The sequence below is a fragment of the Thermobia domestica genome, chromosome 17 (assembly GCF_964235325.1).
Source record: "Thermobia domestica chromosome 17, izTheDome1.hap1.1, whole genome shotgun sequence".
NCBI lineage: Eukaryota > Metazoa > Arthropoda > Insecta > Zygentoma > Lepismatidae > Thermobia > Thermobia domestica.
The window spans coordinates 148,910,385-148,935,611 of record NC_137470.1 but is presented as its reverse complement, the minus strand read 5'-3'; the positions used below and the strand labels follow the sequence as shown (position 1 = coordinate 148,935,611).

General features: G+C 37.5%; 1 protein-coding gene across 4 annotated transcripts in view; it reads left to right on the top strand.

Annotated features, from left to right (window-relative positions):
* Window positions 1-25,227, top strand: part of LOC145674397 (putative GTP-binding protein 6) — a 138,862-nt gene that overhangs the window by 68,949 nt on the left and 44,686 nt on the right. For all 4 annotated transcript variants that reach the window (XM_081744400.1, XM_081744399.1, XM_081744398.1 and 1 more), the window contains exons 6-7: window positions 6,320-6,552; window positions 23,976-24,184. In XM_081744400.1, coding sequence (XP_081600526.1) covers window positions 6,320-6,552; window positions 23,976-24,184 — 442 coding nt within the window. The remainder of the gene's footprint in view (window positions 1-6,319; window positions 6,553-23,975; window positions 24,185-25,227) is intronic.

Genomic DNA, 25,227 nt, shown 5'->3' with positions numbered 1-25,227 from the left:
TTCTAAGATTGTTTTAGTGAAAATCATTTTCAAATAGCTTCAATATCTACAGAGATCTAGCGGTTTCAGTACTTTAAGTCGAAAGGGGACTTGGGTGTTTTTTGCACAAAACTCCCAAATTTCGAATGTCTCCTACAGCAGTCTCATTTGAATTAGAATTGTAAAATTTTACAGGTGTGTTATGTTTCAGCACCACAACACATGTACAATATTTGGAGAAAATTTAAAATAAAATATATGTTCCACATTTCAGTTTCAAATTTGGTGATTTTATATGGAATGACCCTCATACATAAGAGATGCGAGGCCGTAGGCCGAGCCAAGGTGGGAGACTGGGAGCGGAGCCCCCAGCTAGCCAAAGGCTAGTCTATATTATAAAATTGAAAGTGACTATGTTTGTGACTCTTAATCTCTTGAACCGCCCGACCGATCTTAATCAAATTTTTGACGTAGATGCGGTTCCAGCCTGGGAATGCTTTTAGCTATTCACTTTGACTATAGAACTTAGGGATGGAGGGGGAGTTATAAAAAGATAAATAAAATTTAATAACTCTTGAACCAAACGACCAGTCTCGATCAAATTTTCAACATAGATGCGGTTCGTGCCTGGGGTGTTTTTTATCATTTCACTTTGACGGAGGAACATAGGGGAGGGGGAGGAGGGGAAAATATACAGTAAAATTTGTCAACTTGGCCACCTGCTCGTCTTGGCCTCATTCGTCTTGAACCTACATTTTCCCATAAGACATTCGGTAATTATTACCGTGTAAGTTGGCCACCTGTCTATCTTGGAAGTTGGCCGCATTGAAGTAATGTTTACACTATGATGATAATGATATATTTACCTACGTGTCTTGGCCACGTAAAATACCGTTTTGTTATTTTTCTTAACTCTTTCGTATTCCCATATGAGAGACAGATGTTCTGTATTTATGACTGGAGACAAAGAAGCATGGATTCCCACGATATGTTCTTGGAGGTCAATTATCGGAACACTATCCTGACAAACGGGTGGTGAAGGAAGATGTGAATAAGGAAAAGCACGTACAGGAATGCAGGAAATATTTGTACAGTACGTATTTGTTTACCCTGTCTGTAATGGTGAAATCATAACCTATATCGACTCCTTTCATCAGTGAGGAACTTCAGTAATACCGGAAAATTCTCAGAGGTTATAGCTAACCATCTCAATTGTCAAATATTAGCATCTGACGCCTTGTCGAAAGGTAGCGGAGGTTTTGAGATATGAAATCCCTTAAGATTTCTCAAAACGTATTTATATTAAACATACTGTAATACTGTAGTAATTTTTCTAGTACTGTATATTGTTATGATTACTCTGTATACATTATTTAAAAGTAGCTGTCGTGCCATTGCGTATTAAAATTTTACAATTAAGTAATACTAGAAATCCTATTCTAAAAATACACCAATCACACTTATTTTCTGTAAGTTGTCAGCTGCCTAAGTTGGTCACTTTTCAATGTAATCTATGGTGGCCAACGTAGGTTTCACTGTACTAAAATCAATATATATAAAAATAAAAGTGACTACGTGAGTTAATAACTCTTGAACCACCCGATCGATCTCAATCAAATTTTCAACCTAGATGAGGTTCAAACCTGGGAAGTCTTTCGTCATTTCACTTTGACAGTAGATCTTAGGGGAGGGAGGAAGAGAAATATACAAAAATGAACAAAACTTAATAACTTGAACCACCGATCTCGATTGAACTTTCAACATAGATAGAGTTCAGGCCTGGGATGTTTTCTCATATCACTTTTACGGTGCAGCGTAGGGGAGGGGGAAGGAGAGATATGTAAAAAATAAATAAAAGTGACTGTCTTTGTGACTTCATCACGCTTAAACCATCCCACCGATCTTAACCAAATTTTCAACGTGGATGAGGTTTGGACCTGGGGTGTTTTTTGTCCTTTCACTTTTACGGTAGAACTTAGGGGTGGGTAAGGGAGAGATCTCTAAAAATAAATAAAATTTAATAACTCTTGAACCACCCGACCAATCTCGATCATATTTTCAACATAGATAAGGTTCGGGCCTGGATTTAAAAAAAAATATATATATTACTTTGATCGTAGAACCTAGGGAAGTGGGAGGGGAGGGGATATTTACATATAAAAATAAATAAAACTTAGCTCTTGAACCAGCCAACCAATCTTGATCAAATTTTCAACGTAGATGACGCTCGGACCTGGGATAACATCTGTCATTTAACTTTGATGGTGCAACGTAGCGGAGGGGAAGGTATGTGTAAAAAAATAAAAAAAATAAAGTGACTGCCTTTGTGACTTCATCACTCTTGAATCACCGGACCAATCTCGATCAAATTTTCAACGTAGAGAGGTTTGGTATTTATCGTAGAGGGTCGGGGATGGTATTTATCTATTCACTTTGACGATAGACCTTAGGGGAGGGGGAGTAAAAAAAAAACAAATAAAACTTAACTCTTGAACCAAACGATCAAATTTTTAACATAGAAGAGGTTCGGGCCTGAGATGTTTTTTTTATCATTTCACTTTGACAGTAGGAGTTAGGGCAGGGGTCAAGGAGGGGACAGATATATAAAAATAAATAAAACGTAATAACTCTTGAACCACCGGATACATCTCGATCAAATTTACAACCTAGATGAAATTTAATCCTGAGATGGATTTTATCATATCATGTTGATGGTGTAATTGAAAGATGGGGAGGGAAGAGACATTTAAAAATGATCGAAAATGACCGATATTAGTGTCGAATTAATACTTTTCGGGGTCACTGAGATGAACAATGCACTTCCGATGCGGTGGCCCGCAACGTAGGGAGAGGAATGGGATATATAGAAATCATCGAAAATGACTGATATCAAAGAGCGCTTTAGTAATAGTAAAAAGTGACTGACCAACGGAACATATTTCTATTTTTTTCTTAATTTAATCCAGCGAAGAGGGTAATTGATGCTAGTCTATATTATAAAATTGAAAGTGACTATGTTTGTGACTCTTAATCTCTGGAACCACCCGACAGATCTCGATCATATTTTCAACATAGATGGGGTTCGAACCTGGGAAGTGCATCATTGTACTTTGACGGTAGATTATAGATTGGGAGGAGGAGGGGAAATATATGGAAATGAATAAAACTTAATAACTTTGAATCACCCAACGGACCTCGATCAAATTTTCAGCGTAAATGAGATTCGAGCCTGGGATGGTATTTATCTAATCACTTTGACGATAGAACTTAGGGGAGGGGGATTGAGGAGTTAAAAAATAAATAAAACAATAACTCTTGAACCAAACGATCAATCTAGATCAAATTTTTAACATAGATAAGGTTCGGGCCTGAGATGTTATTTCTCATTTCATTTTGACGGTAGGACTTAAGGGAGGGAGAATATATATATATATATATATATATATATATATATATATATATATATATATATATATATATATATATATATATGAAGAGCTTACAAGTTCAGTTTTTACAGACAACTGTCTTCCTCGTAATCTGAGACATTAACCGAAACTAACCTTTTTAAGAAATGACATGACATAGTGATATCCTTCCTGTAGCCAAAGAACCAATCTTTCAAATGATGTGAAATGCTCCTCTACTGAAATTCCTTCAAATTGTGTGGCTCCGCGTAGTAGTCGCTAACGCTCTCACCTTCAATGCAAGCGGTCCCGGGTTCGATTCCCGGTGGGGGCACTCGGTCGAAAAAGTGTAAAACGCTTTTTCAAGCCAGCCACCCTGAATGAGGTTTTCATGGGTTTTCCTCATTCACACCAGGCAAATGCCGGGGTGGTACCTAACTTATAGATCCCAGGCCGCTTTCTTCCTTCCCTTTCCCCGGATAGTGTGCTCGCAGAGGGATGTCATACCCCAAACATGACGGGCTAAATGGTCTTAGATGCAGAAATCCCAGAAATCTAAATTCTAAATCTTCCTTCAAATTGTGCAAGAAAAGAAAGAAAGAAAAGACGGTAGTTTTAAAAGCATCATGAGTGTCGCATAATTCCAGTAGTTTCTTGAGCACTGGATGAGTAGCCTGGGCTTACGTAAGTTTGTATCATCACCTATGGCTATTGTTCAATATTATAATAATAATAATGCGCAATAAGGGCACAAGGCGTGTATCTAACGTGAAGGGTCTAATATAATTTGTTTCAAATAAATAGTAGATTATGCTTCATGTAAAGTAACAAATGGAAAATATATTAGTACTAGAGTACTATAATACTTATTAGAAAGATGTGTTGTTCTGTAGAATTACTTTACATATATATGTAGTGTAGTATTTTATAGTTCTTTTTCTGTATTTTTTCGTTGTCATTTGCCTCATTTGTCCGTTGTTAAATAGAATTACACTCTTCGAAATTATCTCGGTTATCTCTTACTCTTAAATTGTATGTGTATTTTATATTCTTAATTTCAAAATTAGATGTTTTGATTTCCTAAAATCTTTGTACCTAAGTTAAAATACGTAAAGAGGACTTTAAAACATAATATTTTAAAGGTAACTTTTTACGCTTTAGGAAACAAACTCACTCGATCAGTGTAACTGTTCCTCGTATTTAAGAAAAAATAAAGTACTTCCATTGGAATGTAATCCCAGCCCCCGCCAAGTCCTCTTTGTGGTGGACAAACACCGTGTGCGTGGGTTTTCTCGGGGTTCTCCCGTTTCCTCCCACTTTCTTCATTCCACCATTTCATTCATTACTCATCATCACCGTCTCCTTTAGCCTAACCGGCATAACCGTGGGACGTAAAACTCAAAGATTTCATTTTCTATTGGAATGTCTTTGATGGAAACTGATATCCAATATTTGATTATTTAAGTTTGAAAGTGAATGTTGTGCTTGCAAATGAAAAGGTTTTTAGTTTGCTGAATCGATATTATGTTAAATTTTCATTTTTGTTGGACTTCATATGTATTTTATTAAAATAAGCTTAATGACAATTATTTTGACTTGGACCATTTCAAAAGTTCTTTACAGAACCCACTAAAATTGGCCTTTTTTAAGGTACGTACAGGGTGTGATCAAAAACTACGGTGAATGTAGTTGCACAGTGCCATCTATCGAGGTTGAATCCATTTCAACTAGTACTAGTACTACGGTAACCTAAACCTTTGGTACAGTGAGTGTCGAGTTTGAACGAGTTGTGACATGTCAGTTGGCTTCCAGAGGCAGAAGAGTGAGGACGTGTTAAGAGTGTCTGTCGCTCGCTCTAAGCTGCAAAGAAGTGTCAAAGAAGCTCAAGAAATGTGTATGGCTATTAAGTGATAGCACTGAAGACTGTTTACAAGTCGTATGAGCCATTCAAAAGCGGCAAGGAGCCGGTTGAAAAGAAGGAACAATCGACACATCCTTCGACGTCAAAAGCAGATGAAAACGTGCAAAAAATGCACAAATGATTTGTTCAAACAGGCGAATTCGAGAGCTTTCTGAATAAGTAAACATCTCGTATGGGTTCGTGAAAAGCATTTTAACCGCCGATTAAATGGGCAAATGACTTCCTTCTTCACCACGAAAACGCACCGTGCTACACTTTGCTTTCGATCCACGAGTTTTTCGCCGAAAAAATATTCCTGTCTGTCCACATTCTCTGTGCTCTCCAGGTATAGCACCATGCGACTTCCGGCTCTTCCCAAAACTTAAAACCGTGCATAAAGGAAAACTTTTTTGACACCATTCCTGACATTAAGAGGGCCACGACAGAGGAGCTGAACGCCCTTCCAAAAGAAGCCTTCCAGAAATGCTTCCAATCATGGATTCAACGTTGGGATAAGTGCATTGCTAGCCAAGGACAGTACTTTGAACGAGATTAAATCAAATTTCATTAAAACTTGTTACTTTGTTTTTTTTTTTTTTTTTAATAAAATGTTTTACCGTACTTTTTGATCACACCTCGTACTAGGTTTTTAGATAGTCGTTTGCAAAGCTGTTTCTCATTAATTTAGATGCTTTGCTGTGAGAGATCATGATTGTCTAGTAAAAACTGTAGTTTTAATTGATACAAATAGTATACTGTGGAAGTTTTTTAAAGTTTAGCGTCCCGAGTTCATTACAGAGTTCAGATTTCAGTACATACAGAGGCTATATGAAACGTAAACTTACAGTTTAAGCTGGAACTAGAAGCACCTACTGCGTTCAGCGCTTTGCCACAAGGAATGGAATCCCGGATCACGTGCACGAAAGGCGCATGCGTTAGCCACTAGACCACCAGGGTAGCTACGCGAAGACTTGTAGTGTGAAGAAAGAAAATACGCCTGTCATTTGGTTAATTCATTTTGTTTATGTTACAGGTCACGTTTGAGAGGTATGCATGAGGGAAACACAGACCGCCTAGGTGGTGGAATGGCTGCCATTGGAGGGCAAGGAGAGACGTTTATTGAAGTTAGGAAAAGACTGTTAGCTACGAGGGAACATAAGCTGAAGCAGGCTCTGATCAAACTTCGGAACAAACGGGAGTTGCTCAGACAGAAACGGAAAACACTCAATTTTCCTCTCGTGGCTGTTGTTGGCTACACTAATGCTGGTAAGGGGATTACTTTTAACAACAGATGAAAAAATTACGATGGTTAATTACATTTAGGATACAGAAGGTTTAGCACTTACAGAACTAGGAGCTGTATATTAAAAACTGACATATAAATTTGTATGGGCAGGCTAAAATATTGTATCTTTTAGGAAATTATTATTTTCTATAACTTTAGAATGATTTTCAACGAACTTAAAGGTTCGTTACTGAATTCTCAATGTCTGTCTGTGTGTGTGTGTGTGTGTGTCTGTTATTTGCGATATTTTCAATTTATAGCCCACCATTCGATAGAGCATCAAAAACTATCCCAGAGAAGCGATGGAATTTTTCGCGTCACTCTTACCGCTCCCGAGATATTGGCCAAAAAAAAAAAAAAAAAAAAAAAAAAAAAATCCGATTTCGGGAGATCTAAATATCATATTTATAATTTAATTAATTGCCTACAATTTGTGTTATAATTTTCTAATTATTTTATTACAATTAAAATATATATTAATATAATTATCTATATTGTATTATCTATTGAATTTAAGGGTTAAATTCCAAAGTTGGGCGTCCGTTTCCAGCAAAATTTTTAAAATTTACAGGAAAGATATGGATAATTTGATCGTTTGTGTGCTTGATAATATATAAGAGTCTCAAAAAATATGTTTATTTGTTATATATAAGCGGTTACAAACATGGGACTATACGGCGAGCGGAGGGAACTACTTGGCGCAAGGTAACTGAACAGATGCATTGTGGGAAAGAAACGAGCATTTATGTTATCAACATGGCGAATGTACAAGGGCAATGAATTACTAGTTTTAACATTTGTGAAGGAATACGTTGATTACGAGCAAAATCTTTTAAAAGTTTGTGAAGAGCACGGATTAATGAACCTAATAACAAATTGCAGAAAGTGTGGAAAGGAGATAACAGCGAAAAAACGTGGCGAAAGCGGACGCCCAACTTTGGAATAAATGCCGAATTTAATCAAATAAATTTAATATACAATTTTATATAAATTTCGAAAAAAAAGATAACGTTTCAAGTTCGCTCTAGCAATGCTCTTCGAGCATTCTCAACTGGTTTTAATTGTGGTTCCTTATAATAATCTTAGCTTAAGGATTGTTATTCTAGACATATAAGGCCAAGTTGTGAAATAGTTTTTGACGTATGTTTTCTAATATGTAATGCTCTGATGTGGTACGTACCATACCCAATGTAATCTAGTGACAACTGGCCCTAGTACCCTATGTTTGTGTTACATGACAGATAAGTTAAAGAACTGTTATGAATTTTAGCTTCCCTTGTGCAAAATTAAGGGAGAAAATGGCGTATAGTCTAGGATTAACCATCTACTGGTTTCACAATGTAAATAGAAGGGAATGGGCCACCACACAAAACTTTCTCGATCCAATACCTTAAACTAAATCATGTTATGCTGCAGTTATTAATGATTTTGTGGAATAGGAACAAAATCATATGGCGTTTCCGGAATACTCCACCCGAAGAAAACTCACCGCCAGAGGGTCAATCCATACGAAGTGGTCCAGAAGTGGTTGCTTGACCATCTCTGAAAATTATAAAAATTTGAGTGTGATGCCCCTTGTGTATCAGAAGGTCAATAACATCATTCCCGTTGTCGTATGTACAAGTATTCTTAAATAGCGGCCATCTTTGTTGCCAGTGGAGTGCCAATTTTTGCATTTGCAAGCGTTTACGATAACTACAGTTGCTTACAGGATTTGTAAAAACCCAGTTTTTTTAAAAAAAAGCCCAACCCACCTGGGTCCATGTGGGTTTTTTCGGGTTTAGTTGGGTTTTTTCGAAATATTTCAATGTATTTGGGGTAAAAGTGTTAAAATGGGATTTATATTTCAAGATTATCATTGTCACAACTTGCAACAATTTTCTATTCACTGCTGTTTTGAAAAAATGGCCGCCATTTTGAAATTTTAGTTTAGATCGCCGCCAAAATATATACAGCTAATTTAGTGTGTCTCGTGCTTATATTCTAAAAATTTCAACTTAAAAGACCGAAAATTGCACTTTGAAGCGTGGATACCCGCTTTTTTTTTTTTTTTTTTTTTTTAAATCCACCATTTTCAAATTAGACTTTGGTATGCCGCCAAAATCTATACTGGACATTTAGTGTGTCTCGTTCTTGTACCCTGAAAATTTAAACTTAAAACATCGAAGGTGGTACCTAGTAGTATGTGTGGTACAGACAGACGATCGAATCATCCCAGAAGCCTCACTGGCGTTTGCTAAATATGAACACCAAATATATTAATTTAACAGCGTAAAATAAATGGTTTTATTTGAAAGTCACTTTCGATATTTTGTGCGTTCAATTAGGTGAAATTCCCGAGCATTTGTTGCAAGACGTTTCTTTCCAGAAAATCAATTTAAAACAATTAACAAATATATAATTCATATTTTATAAAGTAAATGTTTCAAAATGTCTTAAATGAAATTAAATATCTTCCAGCGTAAAATAAATAGTTTTATTGTTGAAGTATTCAGTTCCGATGCTTTGTGCGTTCAATTGCGGAAATTTCCCGAGCATTTCTTTCGCGACTTATTTTCCCCCTCGAAAATGCAGCTTTCTTTACTGTACATCGAAACTTCCACTAGTACGGAAGTTTGAATTCAGCACTTGAAGTAGTAAGTGTTACGTAGTTTTCGGAACCCTGAGCATTAAGCTTTTTAAATTTGACAAGAATTTTTACGCTATTGTTGGTGTTGATTCTAAAAAATGCTTATTTGAAGAGTACCAACAAATAACTGAACTAAACTGTTATTGTTGGAAAACTAAATTTTACTGAAGAATACTTGTGCTACCATCAAAGGTAAGAAATAATACTAATAGTTTTACTAATGCACTACATATTTACTGGTAGTACCGGCACATATGGCTTTAAACTTGTCAAACGTAGGGGAGACCGGGGCACATTGTCACAAGCGGCACGTTGTCACAGTAGCAATTCTGAAAAAAGCGAAAACATTAGCGCGCCGGTGCTGCTTTCTTGTTTACTCACTAGATGTCACTACTAATTGCACTCGTTTGGAGATGCGTGGGAACAGCGATGCTGCGTCAGTTGAACTTTGTCTGTTTTCAGTGCCGGAATGTAAATTTTCCCAGTCCTGAAATTGCTGTTTTGTGTGTTCGTGAAAGCGGTAGAAGCAAATATTTTTGTGTGTGTTATGTAGGTTACAAATAGAGCTTCATAATGTGCTACTTTGAATGCGCCTAATCTTGTCGTTTGGTATATATATTTTGTAAAAAGAGTAATGGCGACGCGTGGGGCAAGTTGTCACAAATAAGACGGGGCATGTTGTCACTGTGACAATGTGCCCCACTGTGTGTTATGTATGATACAAACGATAGGGTTATCTCTGTTTCGCAGACGGTGAGAATATACAAAAGAAAGACAGAGAGGAAAGCACCACCAATGGAAGATCTACTGGTTGCAGCAAGAGCTATGAAAAGAAATAACAACCTCATATCAATACGTAGGCCTAAAGCTGCTAAAGAATTTCATGTCCACTACAGAACATTGGCAAGATTTTGTGCAGGTGTTACAGATGGCGAACTACAGTTCGACCAATGCTCATCTACATTAGGTTACTCTTCGTAATACTAGGAAGAATTACTAGTATCATACCAAAACAAGCTTCGCACATATAATTTGGACTCACTACAAAAGAGGTTCGCGATTTGGTTTACAATTATGCAAAAGCGCTAGGATTGAAATGCCCAGGGTCGTGGAATGAAAAGGCCATTGCTGGTCCAGACTGGTATCCGGTATTTCTGAAAAGACATGGTGCTCTTGCTATAAGAACTCCCCAAGCAAATAGTTTTGCACCTATAAACAATGTCAATGAAGGTCCAAAGAAGATTACGATTCTTCCTCAGAGGACGACGATACATTGTGTTTAGCTTATGGCGATCCATACAGTGCGAGTACATGTAGCGAGAAGTGGTTTCAGTGCATTTGATGTACGGAATCAGCCTATGAAAACTGAGGGAAGCAGAACTTGTTTTACGTGTGTATTAACTGTGACTCTGACGATGACCTCCAGGTATGGTACTTTGTAGAAGCAAAAGGATAAACATTTTCAAACTAGTTTGCGGTGCGTACGAATAAAACGCAACTAAACTTCGTAATAATATTTACTCCTCTTCTAGCTATACAGTAGTCCTATCAGAGGAATTCTTTGCAATTCATAAACTACAATCAGAAACAACTTAAATGCAATTGGCTATTTTTGTGTAGGCCTATTGGAGACGTAGGCTATGATTTGATAATTTCGTCATTTTGTTATGACCTTTCAGTTTGTAGTTTTGATTCCTTAGCTATGAGTTAGTTTCGTTTTCATTGCAGTTTTGGTTTTCCTACAAAGCTTGATGTAACAATAAATATTTTGGGTTGAGAAAATATAAGCTACAGGTTCCCCTACTTTCTTTCCTATTTAACTAATATAGTTTCCCCTTTCATTTAATTATGTTTTGATTCTCTTTCAGACGCTAAGTATTTAATGCTGGTAACATTTACAGTCTTTTTGCATTAATAATATCTACCAATTTCTGGAAAGTTCCACAAGAATAACATGTGAGAGTTTGCCCCATATATTGTGACAACTTACCCCGCATATGGGGTACATTGTCACAACTGTATTGATCATAAAACATAGTACATAAGTCCAGTTCAGAGCGAGTTACATTGGACAGAGAAATACATGTAATGCACAAGATAACAAAGTATGTATCAAAGTGTGTATACTAAAAATTATAATTTTCGGCCTTACGCGAGCATCACAAGAATATAAAACTTGAAAATTGTGACAATGTGCCCCGGTATCCCCTATGATGGATAACGTCCCTCGGCATAGCCGAGTCGGCGAGTACACTAATTTCGGAAAGTATTTTCCAAAATATAAAATTGCATTTTTTTTTTTCAAATAGGCTATAAGCATAATCAATACATTAATTTCTTATATAATTATCTCAAGCGAAGGTAAGGTTTTTTTTATTTATTCAGTGCATTCAGAACTTTATAAAGGTCTTATGTAGAATGTTGTTGTATGCCTTAACGTGAAAGCATTTAATTCGCCCGAGGAAAGTCCAAAATTTGATAAAAATAACTTTCAATGTGATCAACTTAGTTGTAGCAATAATATATTAACAAAATGCTCAAAAACCCAGGTAAGTTTTAAGTTGTTTTTTTTTTTTTTTTTTTTTTTTTTTTCAGGTGGGTCCACTTGGGCAAACCCTGGTTGCTCATGACGTACGAATCAGACGAACACCAAACAAAATCGAATGTTTACGGGAGAGACTGAGAATATAAACTTTGTGTCTAAATAAATATGCAGGATTGCAAACCAATAGATGGAATAACCAGAAAAACTACAGAAATTTACACTTTTAAAGGAACTGTATTTTGGAATGGCATAAAGTGGAGGGGTTCATAAGTTTTGTGCTGAATACTATTGCATGTAAAGGGTCTGCAGAAATACCCACAGCTATGATACTACTGGCACCGTAGATTTATGGGGGTTCGAAAATTGAAGTTTGTGATTTTGATGCAATTTTTAGCTCGTAATATCTCAGGAGGGGAAAGTGCTAAAAATTGCTGCTTATGCCACAAAGTAATTCTATATGTAAATAAACTATTGCAAAAAATAATCATGACTGATATTACACGGAGAGAAAAGTGAGGACATGGTAAAAACGCAAAGAAGGCACGTGTGTGACGATGGTCGTAGCCCGGAAAAAATGAAATGTTTGGATATATGTTTCATGCTAGATCTCAAAAACTATGCATGGTGCAACAATTAGGTCCGCTTTTGTTTGTGTTCAGTTGTTCAAAAGCTTGCTAGTGGCGTTTGTTTCATCTTTTTAGCTCCATGATCATTGCCACGTCTATATGGTAAGGGGGTTAGCTTCCCCCTTGCTCCCACGACAAACATCGTCGAACTGGACCGCAGTATTAAGGCATTTAATGTATCAGTAAAGTATCATTGAAATCCAATCACAATTACGGAAGTTAATATGTTTATAAAGTTGCGTTATAAAGGATAAACTATTCTTTAGCTAGTTGGGGACTCCACCCCTAGACCCCGCGTTTGCTCGGCCTACGGCCTCGAACCTCTAAAACCTACAATTCTACCAAGTTTCTTTTCGTATTTCAACTATCTAGAAGATAAGATTTTGGATCACAAGAAAACACCCATTTAAATAACATGGGAATTACTTCATCTCCTGAATAGATACCTTAAAACCTAAAAATATTCACTTTTGGCAATTTTCTTGTTGGTTAGTCCCAGAAGCCTACAATTATGCCAAATTTCATCATTCTAATCCTGCCGGAAGTGCCTAAGCATTTTAGGGTGTAGAAGATGTCCCATATAAATAACATGGGAAAGATTTTACAGTTCCCTATAAAACCTCTCTACGGTTGAACTTTTTTATTTTCGGTGATTTACTTAAGTAATGCTAATGGAAACGTACAAGCATATCGAATTTCAAGTTTTCCAATTCCAAGTACTCAAAATATGAAATTATAAGTCCCAAAGAAAAAGGCTAATTTAAATAAGATAGAGAATTTCTTCATACTCCCTTTACACCCCTTAAAAATTAAAAATATTAACTTTTGGCAATTTTCCTGTGTGTTAGTACTTGAAAGCTACAATCATGCTAAATTTCAACTTTCCACGTCAACCCTTTTATTTTATGTCAGTTCATGTATTTTTATATATAATTAGGATAGATATAACGCAACTTTTTGAACATATTAACTTCCGTAACTGGGATTGGATTTCAATGATACTTTGCTGATACATTAAATGCCTTAATACCGCCGTTCAGTTCGACGATGGGTATCGTGGGTGCAAGGGGGAGCTAACTTTCTTACCATAGACGTGTCAATGATCATGGAGTTGGAAAGATGGAACAAACGCCGATCACAAGCTTTTGCACAATTGAACACAAAAGAAAATGGGGCTAATTGCTGCACCATGCATAGTTTTTGAGATCTAGAATAAAACAATCCAAACATTTAAATTTTTCCGTGCTACAATCATCGTCACGCAAGTGTTTCATCATCTTTACCATGTCTTTACTTTTTTATCCATGTAATATCAGTCATGATTTTTTTGCAATAGTTTATTCACATACAGAAGTACTTTGTGTCGTAAGCAGCAATTTTTATCACTTTGCCCCATAGGTGTCCAAACTCGCGAGCCCGACGCCAATGAAATAATTGAGCGCGAGCCCAGTTGGGAGAAGTGAGCGCGAGCCCAGCTGAGGGAAGAGATCGCAAGCCTGAGTGAGTGCAAGCTCAGTTGAGAGAAGTGAGCTCGAGCGAGCGCGAGTTAAATTGTGTACGAGCCCGCGCTCACTTAACACTCACGTGGACTCATTTGCTTTAGAGTAAAAAAAAAAAAAAAAAAAAAACATTCCATGTGCAGAATTGTAAAAGAAGAATGAAAAAACTTTACAAAAAGAAAAAGCACACTCTTGAGGTCTGAGCTGTCATTTTATTGTCCAGAGGACTTCAAACACCTTTCGATAGAGAACCGACTTTTTTTTATGGTTATGAGAGGATGGTATTTGTTTGAGGCAGGTATTTGTTTTTGTTGTTTTAGTAACAACTTCCATGACCCAAGCTTTTTTGTGAGACCATAGAGTAAGGAAACTACTTGACCTTGCGAAGTAGGAAATTTATTTACTATTAAAAATTGCGTTCATAGAAAAGTCGAGCAAAATTATTATGTATTATTTAATTGTAGCTTCTTTAAATCCCAATAAACAAGAGTAGCTCTTAAGAATGTTGATAACTTGCACCATAATGGTCATTCAGCCCATTAATTTATATGAGGAAACATTGTTTTAATTTTTTAAAATAAAAGAATTTTAGCCTGTAATTTTACTGACTACTTCTTCTTGAGATCGTTAAATATATTCTAAGCGAAATTTAACTACGGTATTATGCAATTTTAATATATATAAATAAAAACTAAAACAATATTACATTGAATATTTTTAAAGCAAGGAACTCTTAAATAGGCCAGATAAAGAAATTAGTAAAATTGAATGATTAAAATCTCGTCTATTTAAAAGAAAAATACTTCCTTATATAAGTCAATGGGCTATTAAAAAAAGAAAGATAGCAATTCAACATCCAAAAAAAATAAGACACACACAAATCTCCCTCCCTCCCTCCTTTTATTAAAGTCTTTTTTCGAAAGCTACCCTGAAACGATGGCGAGTCGTTTGTTACAACCAGTGTTAAAAGTGAGGAAAAACACGAGGGACGTCATCCTCCACTTCCAAAAATATCTATGGGGTCCCTCCACTTCCTAAAAAAATATAGTGGGCAAAGATAGGCACAAGGGACAGCATAACGTCATGCGTTCCCCAACCTTTTCAGATCCATTTTTACCTTTAGTTACAATTCGATTTTGATGTTGTTGACACAATATTTTCATTGCGGATTTATCAGATCTTATTACCGTGAAGATTAGCACATACCTGACGAAATAGCTAAGGGTTGCCAGGCACTTATTCATATTGATTCACTGTGAATAAGTGGTAAGTATTCTCACCTTCCAGACGAGCGAGATCTCATATAACCTCACTGATGAAAAAGAATATTAAGCTCCAAACAAAGACAAAACATTCTAAGTTTCACGATAGCTTCGTAAATTGACATAATTACATTTCCTCTTTTAACGCAGTCCTTAATATTACCTAATTTTATATAGGTACTATTTTTCCGTTATGTTACGCCATTAAAGAACCGGCTTTTAATATACATAAGGAAATGTAAAGATGAATTGAAAACTAGAACTACAATATGCTTACCATTTTCGAAAGTATTACACATAACTTCTCGACTCAAACTGATGTTATGACGTAAATTTCATTCATAAACATCTTTATTGAGCTTTCATTAACTTCTAATTTTCTTTGGTGTGTTTTAACAAAATACATGCTATAATCAACGTATATTTTCAAATTTTCAGTTTTAATACTCTTAAACTTAGCCTAAATTAAGAAATATTCATCTTTAGTGTATTTTAGCAGGACAATATGCTTTCAAGTACATAATTAAAATGAGAGGTTGCTCCTGAGGGAAGTCACAAAGTTAAAAAATTAAGGATTTCTTGCTTCAAAGCAAGGGCAAAAAGTAATCTAATGGACTTGGAAGATGCAGGCCCGAATGGGAACACTATTGTGGGGCTTCAGGTTCCAGAAAAACATGTAAAGACATCGCATTAAGACTATATCATCCCGGTATTCATGGAGGTGTCATATCACTTAATAGGCCTATTTTTTCATCAGAAGTTGGAAACGTAAAGAAATAAAGAATCTCTGCAGAATTAACTTTAGAAAATATTGCTTGTTTGTTAATACAAACTATTCACTCCCTCAAATTCTAGATAGAGGCCAACAGACTATACGTTTCCTTGTTTGTCCATTTGTATATGAGATCCTGACCGCCCATATTGTTTTATACGGAAAGTACGTACACATGGAATACTTACAGAAAGTATTATAAAACATGCGTTTTCAGCTATACGTTTGCAGTCCAAAAACTACAGGATTTACAAATGTAACATACGATTTTACATACGCCACGTACACTTTTTTCTCAGTGTATGGTATTGAAGCATGGTCTCAGATACATAGCTATTATCTACAGAGCACGACAATGAATGAGCCTCGAGGCTTGGCAATACAATAAAACTTGAAGGTGAACGTCTGCTTTTAACATATCAGGGATTTACTAATTTTGCTATACTTACTAATTCATGCAGTTCCTGAGCACAAAATTATCACCGGCCAAGATCGATTTCCGCTTCTCTGACTCGGGGTTGGATAGTTGGTTTCTTAACAATGGTGATGGGACGGGAGGAGGGTTAACATTCTTCAGAGCACTAACACTTTCACTTTGAATGCCTTGGTGACAGGGGTTCAGAAGGTGTATACTGGATTGTGGACTACACAATGGTTCAATACTTGCATTATCACATTCACAAATCAGTTTGGACATCTTCGTTACGCTGACTAAACGATAAAAAAAAAAAAAAAAAAAAAAAAAAAAAACACCTATAATTTATTCCTAATAAAAATCATTGGACAACAGTATTACAAGCCCTTCCACTGGTCTAGTGGCTAGCACGCGCGACTGTGGGAAAGTATTAAACGACAGTGGTTCAGATTCCACGTTAAAACTATAAGTCCATGTCTCATATAGCCTCGCTGATGGAAGGGGACGGTGAAAGATAATCAATTAATCAATCAACAGTATTTCAAATTTCAGCTGCATAAACAACCTATGACTTGTAGGACTAGTTCATTTTGTTAAAACACCTGTTTTAACGAAGTTTAGTATTAACGTGTCAAGTATTTCTATGAGATAAGAAAAAAACATTATTTTGTAACTAAATGATAGCCCTATCCACATAGATTCTGCAAACAGAAACAATGAAAATCGATATAAAAGTGACTCACATTATTTTAACAAAAATCGATTTAGATAATAGTTTGGGCTGCCACAAAAATAGGAAAAGTTAGAAAACACCGGTTAATTGTAACAACTCCATCAGGGGTTGAAATTGGAGGGGGCATACGCCATTAATCAGCCTATTAAGGTGTACAAGCTCGCGAGCATGGCTCTTGTGCTCAACTGGGCTGGGGCTCAATAATTGAGCCCGAGCCTCAATGAAACAAGTCAGTGCGAGCCCAACTCAGAGAAGTGAGCCCGAGTGCAATTGAGCTCGAGCCCCAATGAAATACGTGAGCGCGAGCCCAATTGAGGGAACTGAGCCCGAGCACGAACGAGCGTGAGCCCAATTGAGAGAAATGAGCGCGAGCGCAGTCGAGAGAAGGGAGCGTGAGCCCAAGTGAGCGCGAGCTCAGTTGAGACAAGTGAGCGCGTGATCGTGTGAGTGCAAGCCCAGTGGACAGAAGTGAGTGCGAGCGCGAGCCCAGTTGGGAGAAATGATCGCGAGCGCTGGCGATCGCGAGTCCAGTTGAGACAAGTGAGCGCGAGCCCCAGTGAGTGCAAGCTCAGTGGACAGAAGTGAGCGCGAGCCCGATTGAGTGCAAGCTCAGTGGACAGAAGTGAGCGCGAGCCCGAGTGAGTGCGAGCCCAGATAAGATTAGTAAGTGCGAGCGCGAGTGAGCGCGAGCCCAGTTGGGAGAAGTGATCGCGAGCGCTAGTGATCGCGAGTCCAGTTGAGACATGTGGGCGCGAGCCCGAGTGAGTGCGAGCCCAGTCGAGAGAGATGGGCGCGAGCCCGAGTGAGTGCGAACCCAGATAAGATTACTGAGTGCGAGCGCGAGTGAGCGCGAGCCCAGCTGGGAGAAGTGATCGCGAGCCCGAGTGAGTGCGAGCCCAGTCCAGAGAGATGAGCGCGAGCCCGAGTGAGTGCGAGCCCAGCTGAGACAGGTGAGCGCGAGCCCGAGCGAGCCCAGTGGAAAATGGCCATCTATGCTTTGCCCTCCTGAGATATCCACACCAAAATCAAAAACTTTCGGACCCCCATAAATCTATGGTGCCAGTAGTATCATAACTGTGAATATTTCTACAGACTCTTTGTACGCAACAGTATTCAGCACAAAACCTCCCACTTTATACCATTCCAAAATACAGCCCCTTTAAAAGTGTAATTTTCTGTAGTTTTCTGGTGATTTCATGTATTGGTTTGCAACCCTGCATATTTATTTAGACGCAAGTTTATATTCTCCGTGTACCTCAGTCTCTCCTTTAAACATTCGTTTATGTTTGGTGTTCGTCTGATTCGTAAGTCCTGAGCAACTGTAATTTTCGTAAACGCTTGCAAATGCAAAAATTAACACTTCACCGACAACAAAGATGGCCACCATTTAGGAACACTTGCACATACGAAAAAATGAATGACGTTATTGACCTTCCCATACACATGGTTTGTCACACTCAAATTTTTATAATTTTCGGAGATGGTCGAGCAACCATTTTTGGAACACTTCAGATGGATTGGCCCAAGAGTAAATTATCCTTTGTGGATATTTTCGTGAGAAATAATTTATACAACATTATAGAGTTATTAATTAAATGTATATTTATGAAATATGAATAAAATCGCTTGAGTCGTTTTTGAGAAAAACGTCCATTAAAAAAAAGCATAAACTAACCCTCGTACATTCTTCTAGGATAAATGAGTTATGTCATATCAGGATATTAATGAAATATGTGTTTATAAAATATGAAAATAATCCTCTGAGTTCTTTTTGACAAAATCTTTCGGAAAAATCTCACTTCAAAGGATGTACTGCCCCTCGTATATATTTGCATGAAAACTGAGTCATGCCATGTTGTCAGGTTATTCATGAAATATTTATTTATGAAATATGAGCAAAATCGCGTGAATCACTTTTGATAAAATCTTCCGAAAAAAAAGTTACACTTAAGAATAAACTACTTTTTGTAGATGTTTTCCAGTGAAATGACTTGTACCTATACCACGGTAATATGCTTGTTAATGAAAAATTGATATATATGAAATATGAACAAAATCGTTTGAGCAGCTTTAGTTTTTTTTAAATATTATTATTGAGCTAAGCGAAGCGAAGCTCTTATACTCGGGTTAGCCGTTTGGTTGTCCGCGAACTCCTCCTGGACCGTTTGGCCGATCTCAACCAAACTTAGCACGCTGATAGAGTATGTCGTGCTGAGTGACAACATAGGTCGAAATCAAAAATCCGATGTACCATCGAGGAATAATCACCGAAAAACGCTTCCTCCTAGACCGTTTGGCCGATCTCAACCAAACTTAGCACGCTGATAGAGTATGTCGTACTGAGTGACAACATAGGTCGAAATCAAAAATCCGATGTACCATCAAGGAATAATCACCGAAAAGCGCTTCCTCCTAGACCGTTTGGCCGATCTCAACCAAACTTAGCACGCTGATAGAGTATGTCGTGCTGAGTGACAACATAGGTCGAAATCAAAAATCCGATGTACCATCGAGGAATAATGACCGAAAAACGCTTACTCCTAGACCGTTTGGCCGATCTCAACCAAACTTAGCACGCTGATAGAGTATGTCGTGCTGAGTGAGAACATAGGTCGGAATCAAAAATCCGATGTACCATCGAGGAATAATCACCGAAAAACGCTTACTCCTAGACCGTTTGGCCGATCTCAACCAAACTTAGCACGCTGATAGAGTATGTCGTGCTGAGTGAGAACATAGGTCGAAATCAAAAATCCAATGTACCATCGAGGAATAATGACCGAAAAACGCTTACTCCTAGACCGTTTGGCCGATCTCAACCAAACTTAGCACGCTGATAGAGTATGTCGTGCTGATGGAGAACATAGGTCGAAATCAAAAATCCAATGTACCATCGAGGAATAATCACCGAAAAACGCTTACTCCTAGACCGTTTGGCCGATCTCAACCAAACTTAGCACGCTGATAGAGTATGTCGTGCTGAGTGACAACATAGGTCGGAATCAAAAATCCGATGTACCATCGAGGAATAATGACCGAAAAACGCTTACTCCTAGACCGTTTGGCCGATCTCAACCAAACTTAGCACGCTGATAGAGTATGTCGTGCTGAGTGACAACATAGGTCGAAATCAAAAATCCGATGTACCATCGAGGAATAATCACCGAAAAACGCTTACTCCTAGACCGTTTGGCCGATCTCAACCAAACTTAGCACGCTGATAGAGTATGTCGTGCTGAGTGAGAACATAGGTTGAAATCAAAAATCCAATGTACCATCGAGGAATAATCACCGAAAAACGCTTACTCCTAGACCGTTTGGCCGATCTCAACCAAACTTAGCACGCTGATAGAGTATGTCGTGCTGAGTGAGAACATAGGTCGAAATCAAAAATCCAATCTACCATCGAGGAATAATTACTAAAAAACGCTTACTCCTAGACCGTTTGGCCGATCTCAACCAAACTTAGCACGCTGATAGAGTATGTCGTGCTGAGTGACAACATAGGTCGAAATCAAAAATCCAATGTACCATCGAGGAATAATCACCGAAAAACGCTTACTCCTAGACCGTTTGGCCGATCTCAACCAAACTTAGCACGCTGATAGAGTATGTCGTGCTGAGTGACAACATAGGTCGGAATCAAAAATCCGATGTACCATCGAGGAATAATGACCGAAAAACGCTTACTCCTAGACCGTTTGGCCGATCTCAACCAAACTTAGCACGCTGATAGAGTATGTCGTGCTGAGTGACAACATAGGTCGGAATCAAAAATCCGATGTACCATCGAGGAATAATCACCAAAAAACGCTTACTCCTAGACCGTTTGGCCGATCTCAACCAAACTTAGCACGCTGATAGAGTATGTCGTGCTGAGTGACAACATAGGTCGGAATCAAAAATCCGATGTACCATCGAGGAATAATCACCGAAAGACGCTTCCTGATTACGTCGTTTAAGCTCGCTCAGCTCATTTCATTGCAATCGGGTATATACATTGCATTCCTAGTTATTAGTGTATTCACCCTTTTGTAAACTGCGTACTCATACGTTATTTCTTCAATCCATGATAAATGCAAATCACCACGATCATATGACTTAACAACACAAATTTTCTACGCATAGTTCACAATATATATATGTGTGCAATAAAGAAAAGAAAAAATGAATAAATATTTCACGATATATATAAAATAACCGTGATAACATAGTATTTTACAATTTACATTTTTTGTAGCAAATTGTGATACGAATTTCAATTTATATCGCAATTTGTAAATTTTGTATCGCATTTTCTGTGTTATAATGAGTAATTATGCATTCATAAAAGAAGTCCAATAAATACGAAATACTATATGTTGGTTTTTGCAGGGGACGGAAATGGGTATCCGGTATATCAGTACTTCAAATGAAAAGCGAAAAGAAAAGAGAGAGGGAAAGACGAGTGTATTTTTCTATATTTTCGGCGCTGAAGAAGGCCATTATTGTTTCGCAAGTAAAGGTCACGTTTGGGTGAATCGAGTTGCTACCCGAGACATATGTGATAGAGTAGTACTAAGTATACTTGATATATCAGTGAAGTTTTAGGTACAAAGCTGAAAGGGTTTAGGAGATACAACCACATGGAGGTACATGTTATAATCTATTTCAGTACGTGACCTTATGATCACTGATGACGTTCCAGTTGCCAATGTCTTCAATGCGGATCAAAGTCGCTTTAAGAAGTAATTGTATTCGTACAGGACGTTGAGGGAGGAAGGATCAGTGAAGATCAAAACAATAGTGGGATATGTGAGTGTAACATCTCATTCCTACATGACAACGCCGGCTGTGTCCATGAAAAGAGTAATTCTGCGTCCCATGTATGTTCTGGTGGTTGAACCAAACGGTAGGTTCCCTGCAGTAAAGCAGCCGATCCGGCTAATATAATCTTAACCTAATTTGCTGGTAAAACAGCGAACATGAAAAAGCAGGACCTTAAGACTTTCCATTCGGATGTCATGTGGAAAAACATTCCAAGTGATAGGAAGAAATTCCTACTGTTACTTGATTCATGGTCTGCAACAAAGACGACAGTCTTTCGTCACAGTGTGTGCCAGTAGGCTTTGCATTGATCAAACGGCTAATACTTAGTGGATGTAGTGGCATGCTTCAGCCTCTGGATGTTCACATCTTTCGTCCATACAAAGCCTTAGTTCGTTTCATCACTGATACAACAATAACAGGAAGTAAAGTGAATATTTGGCATCGTGACAGATCCATACAACTTCAGTTGTTAACAATTTACCACCTCAGTGCTCCTCGTTTTCGCAACATGATTCGATTCGTTTTCCATAAGGCTGGATACTTGAATGAACAGTCTGAAAGTTGGATCGTTCCTTACGTTTACTGCTTTGACGGAATTGTAAACGACAGATGTTTCAAGTGTGACTTGCGCTTGTCAGGTGTACTCACTGTGAGCAGAGTATTTGTGTGAGGCATGCACTCTTTTCTGAACTGTATGTTGATTGTAGTAATTGTTAACTTTTCTGTGCAATAACAAAACCACTTCGAATTTCCAAAACAAACAACTATCCCTTGTGTTTCATCACTTAAATATGCTGGGAACATGAACATAATCTAGTTTCGAGGAAATAATAGGTATAAGACTTCTCTCCTATGTTTTGGACTATGTATTACGACTCTAATATGTATCTCCATGTGACGTTCTAGTGCTTGTATCTCCTAAACTCTTTGACCTTTGCACCTAAAACTTCCCTAACGTATTGAGCACACTTAGTACTACTCTATCACATATGTCTCGGGTAGCAACTCGATTCACCCAAACGTGACCTTTACTTGTCAGAGATCTACTGTACACACTTCTGCGTTTTACTAACCATATCCAAGCCCCATTAATGTGCACCATATATCGGCTAGGTCAAGTATAGTTTGAACTTGTTTTCTCTGCTGCCTTTTCTTCAACCTCCTTTTCTATTTATTTAGTTTTTTTAATTACACCTCAGAAACAAAGACCCGAAACTTGAAGATCTAGAGGATGACTTACTAGCAAAAAACCGGCAAAGAGAAGGAAAGACGGTGTAGAAAACTGTTTTGTAATCCAAAGTCGAGGCATTTTTTTCTTGTAGCAACCGATCTTTCAAAGAAAAGTTTCCTGATAAAATAGTAATATTTTTTCAGCTTGCTCCTTATTTTAGCTTCCGTTGTAATAATGAAAGATGCAAAGATGCATCGCAATTTGTGATTTAGTTTTCAATTTGTATCGCATTTCCATGTTTTTTCTGCGATGCTATATCGCTTTAAAAAAAAAAAAAAAACTCTGACATACACACACACACACACACATATATATATATATGTATGTATGTATGATATATAATATCAACAATGTTGATAATAGAATCGAATTATGGGTACACTTATTGAGGTGCAGATATCCAATAGAATGAAAACATATTTCTATGACACCACAGTCTGCAACATAACATAAATGGATTAAGAATACAATCCAAAAATCGATTGAGGCCTCCCCAAGAAACTTTGATCACATACGCTAAAGAAGTGTAAAAGAAAAACGTTAGGGCAAAAACATTCACTGTGGTTTAGCAAAATATAGTCGGACCTTAAGGTAATCATCCTCTAATATTTCTCTTACAACAGAGAATACTGGGATCGAACCACGAACCCCACACACCAGAGGTGAACGCTACCACTGAGCAACCGAGCGGCCTCCACAATAAAATGACTTACCATAAGCAAATTAATCTTCACGCTATAAGAATACTTCGAACCGGGAAGTATCTGAACTTCTGTTTTGTGGAAGCTACGTTCCGAACAAATTTAGTTATATATATTGTTCTTATTGTTTCCGGAAGTGTGTTGAGGTTCATTTTATAGGCTCCGTAATCTTTTTTTCTCAGGGAAAACTGCTTTAATTAAGGCACTCACTGGTGAAAGCAAACTGGAACCAAAAAACGAACTCTTTGCGACTTTGGATGTGACAACCCATGCTGGAATTCTTCCGTCCAAATTGGAAGTGTTATATATTGATACGGTTGGGTTCATTTCTGACATCCCTACAAGTTTAATTGAATCGTTTATTGCCACATTGGAGGATGCAATGATTTCGGTAAGTATATTGATTTTGTTTTCCTATATTGTATAATCAAAAATGGCGTTTTATAGCGTAACGTTTAGCCTTCCTGGTTGACGGTTAGCGTTGAGTTTCGCTTTTGGAGCCGACGCGCTAACCACTTGCACTATAGCCCTTTGTGAGCTGTTAGAGTCAGGCTATAGAGTGTGAAAATCCTGTTCGTATAATAATGCCTGAAAAATTCTTGAAGATAACATGCGAATAGATAAGGATATAATATATATTTATTTAAGTAGTCTGTACAAATTACACATCAATAGCCTCTTGCTACTTGGCTGCAATTCTTTTTAACAGATAATCAAGTCAATACATAAACAGCTATTCATAAATTACAATTTAAGGATATGGAGCCGCGGTGGTTCAGTGATAGCGCGTTCATTTCTGGTGCATGGCATCCTTGATTCGATCCCAGCTCGCGCCGAGTGAACTTTGTGGTGGATAAACACCTTGCGTGGGTTTTCTCGGGGTTCTCCCACTTTCTTCATTCTACTATTTCATTCATTTCTCATCTTCACCGTCTCCTTTAGCCTAACCGGCATAACCGCGGGACGTAAAATTTAAAGATTTCATTTTATCAGAGCTTTCATTTAATTTTTTAAATATTTAATGTACTGTTTTGGTGTTCTGTGGCACCTTCCCCAGCAGATCCAGGAACTCATCTCACTTCTTGGAAGTTTATCTTGCACTAGGCTATTGCGTGTGCACAGTAAACAATGATATAAAGAAACTTGCTAATATGATATTGCAAATTCCGTGCACTAGAATCCTCTTCTTTCGAAGATCTTATTTGTGCGAAAAACGTGTACAGAAGATTTCTATGATATCATAATTTTGCAATAGTTTTTATAAATTTTGCTCAGTTCTAACGGGTATTTTGTAAAGATTGTTATACTCTTAAACCTATGTTAACTTAGATTATACATTTCTTTAACATTCCGTGGAATTATTCCAGACATAAATATTTACATTATATAATAAAAATTAAATCAACTTAGTATGAAGTAGCTTTGAAATTGTGA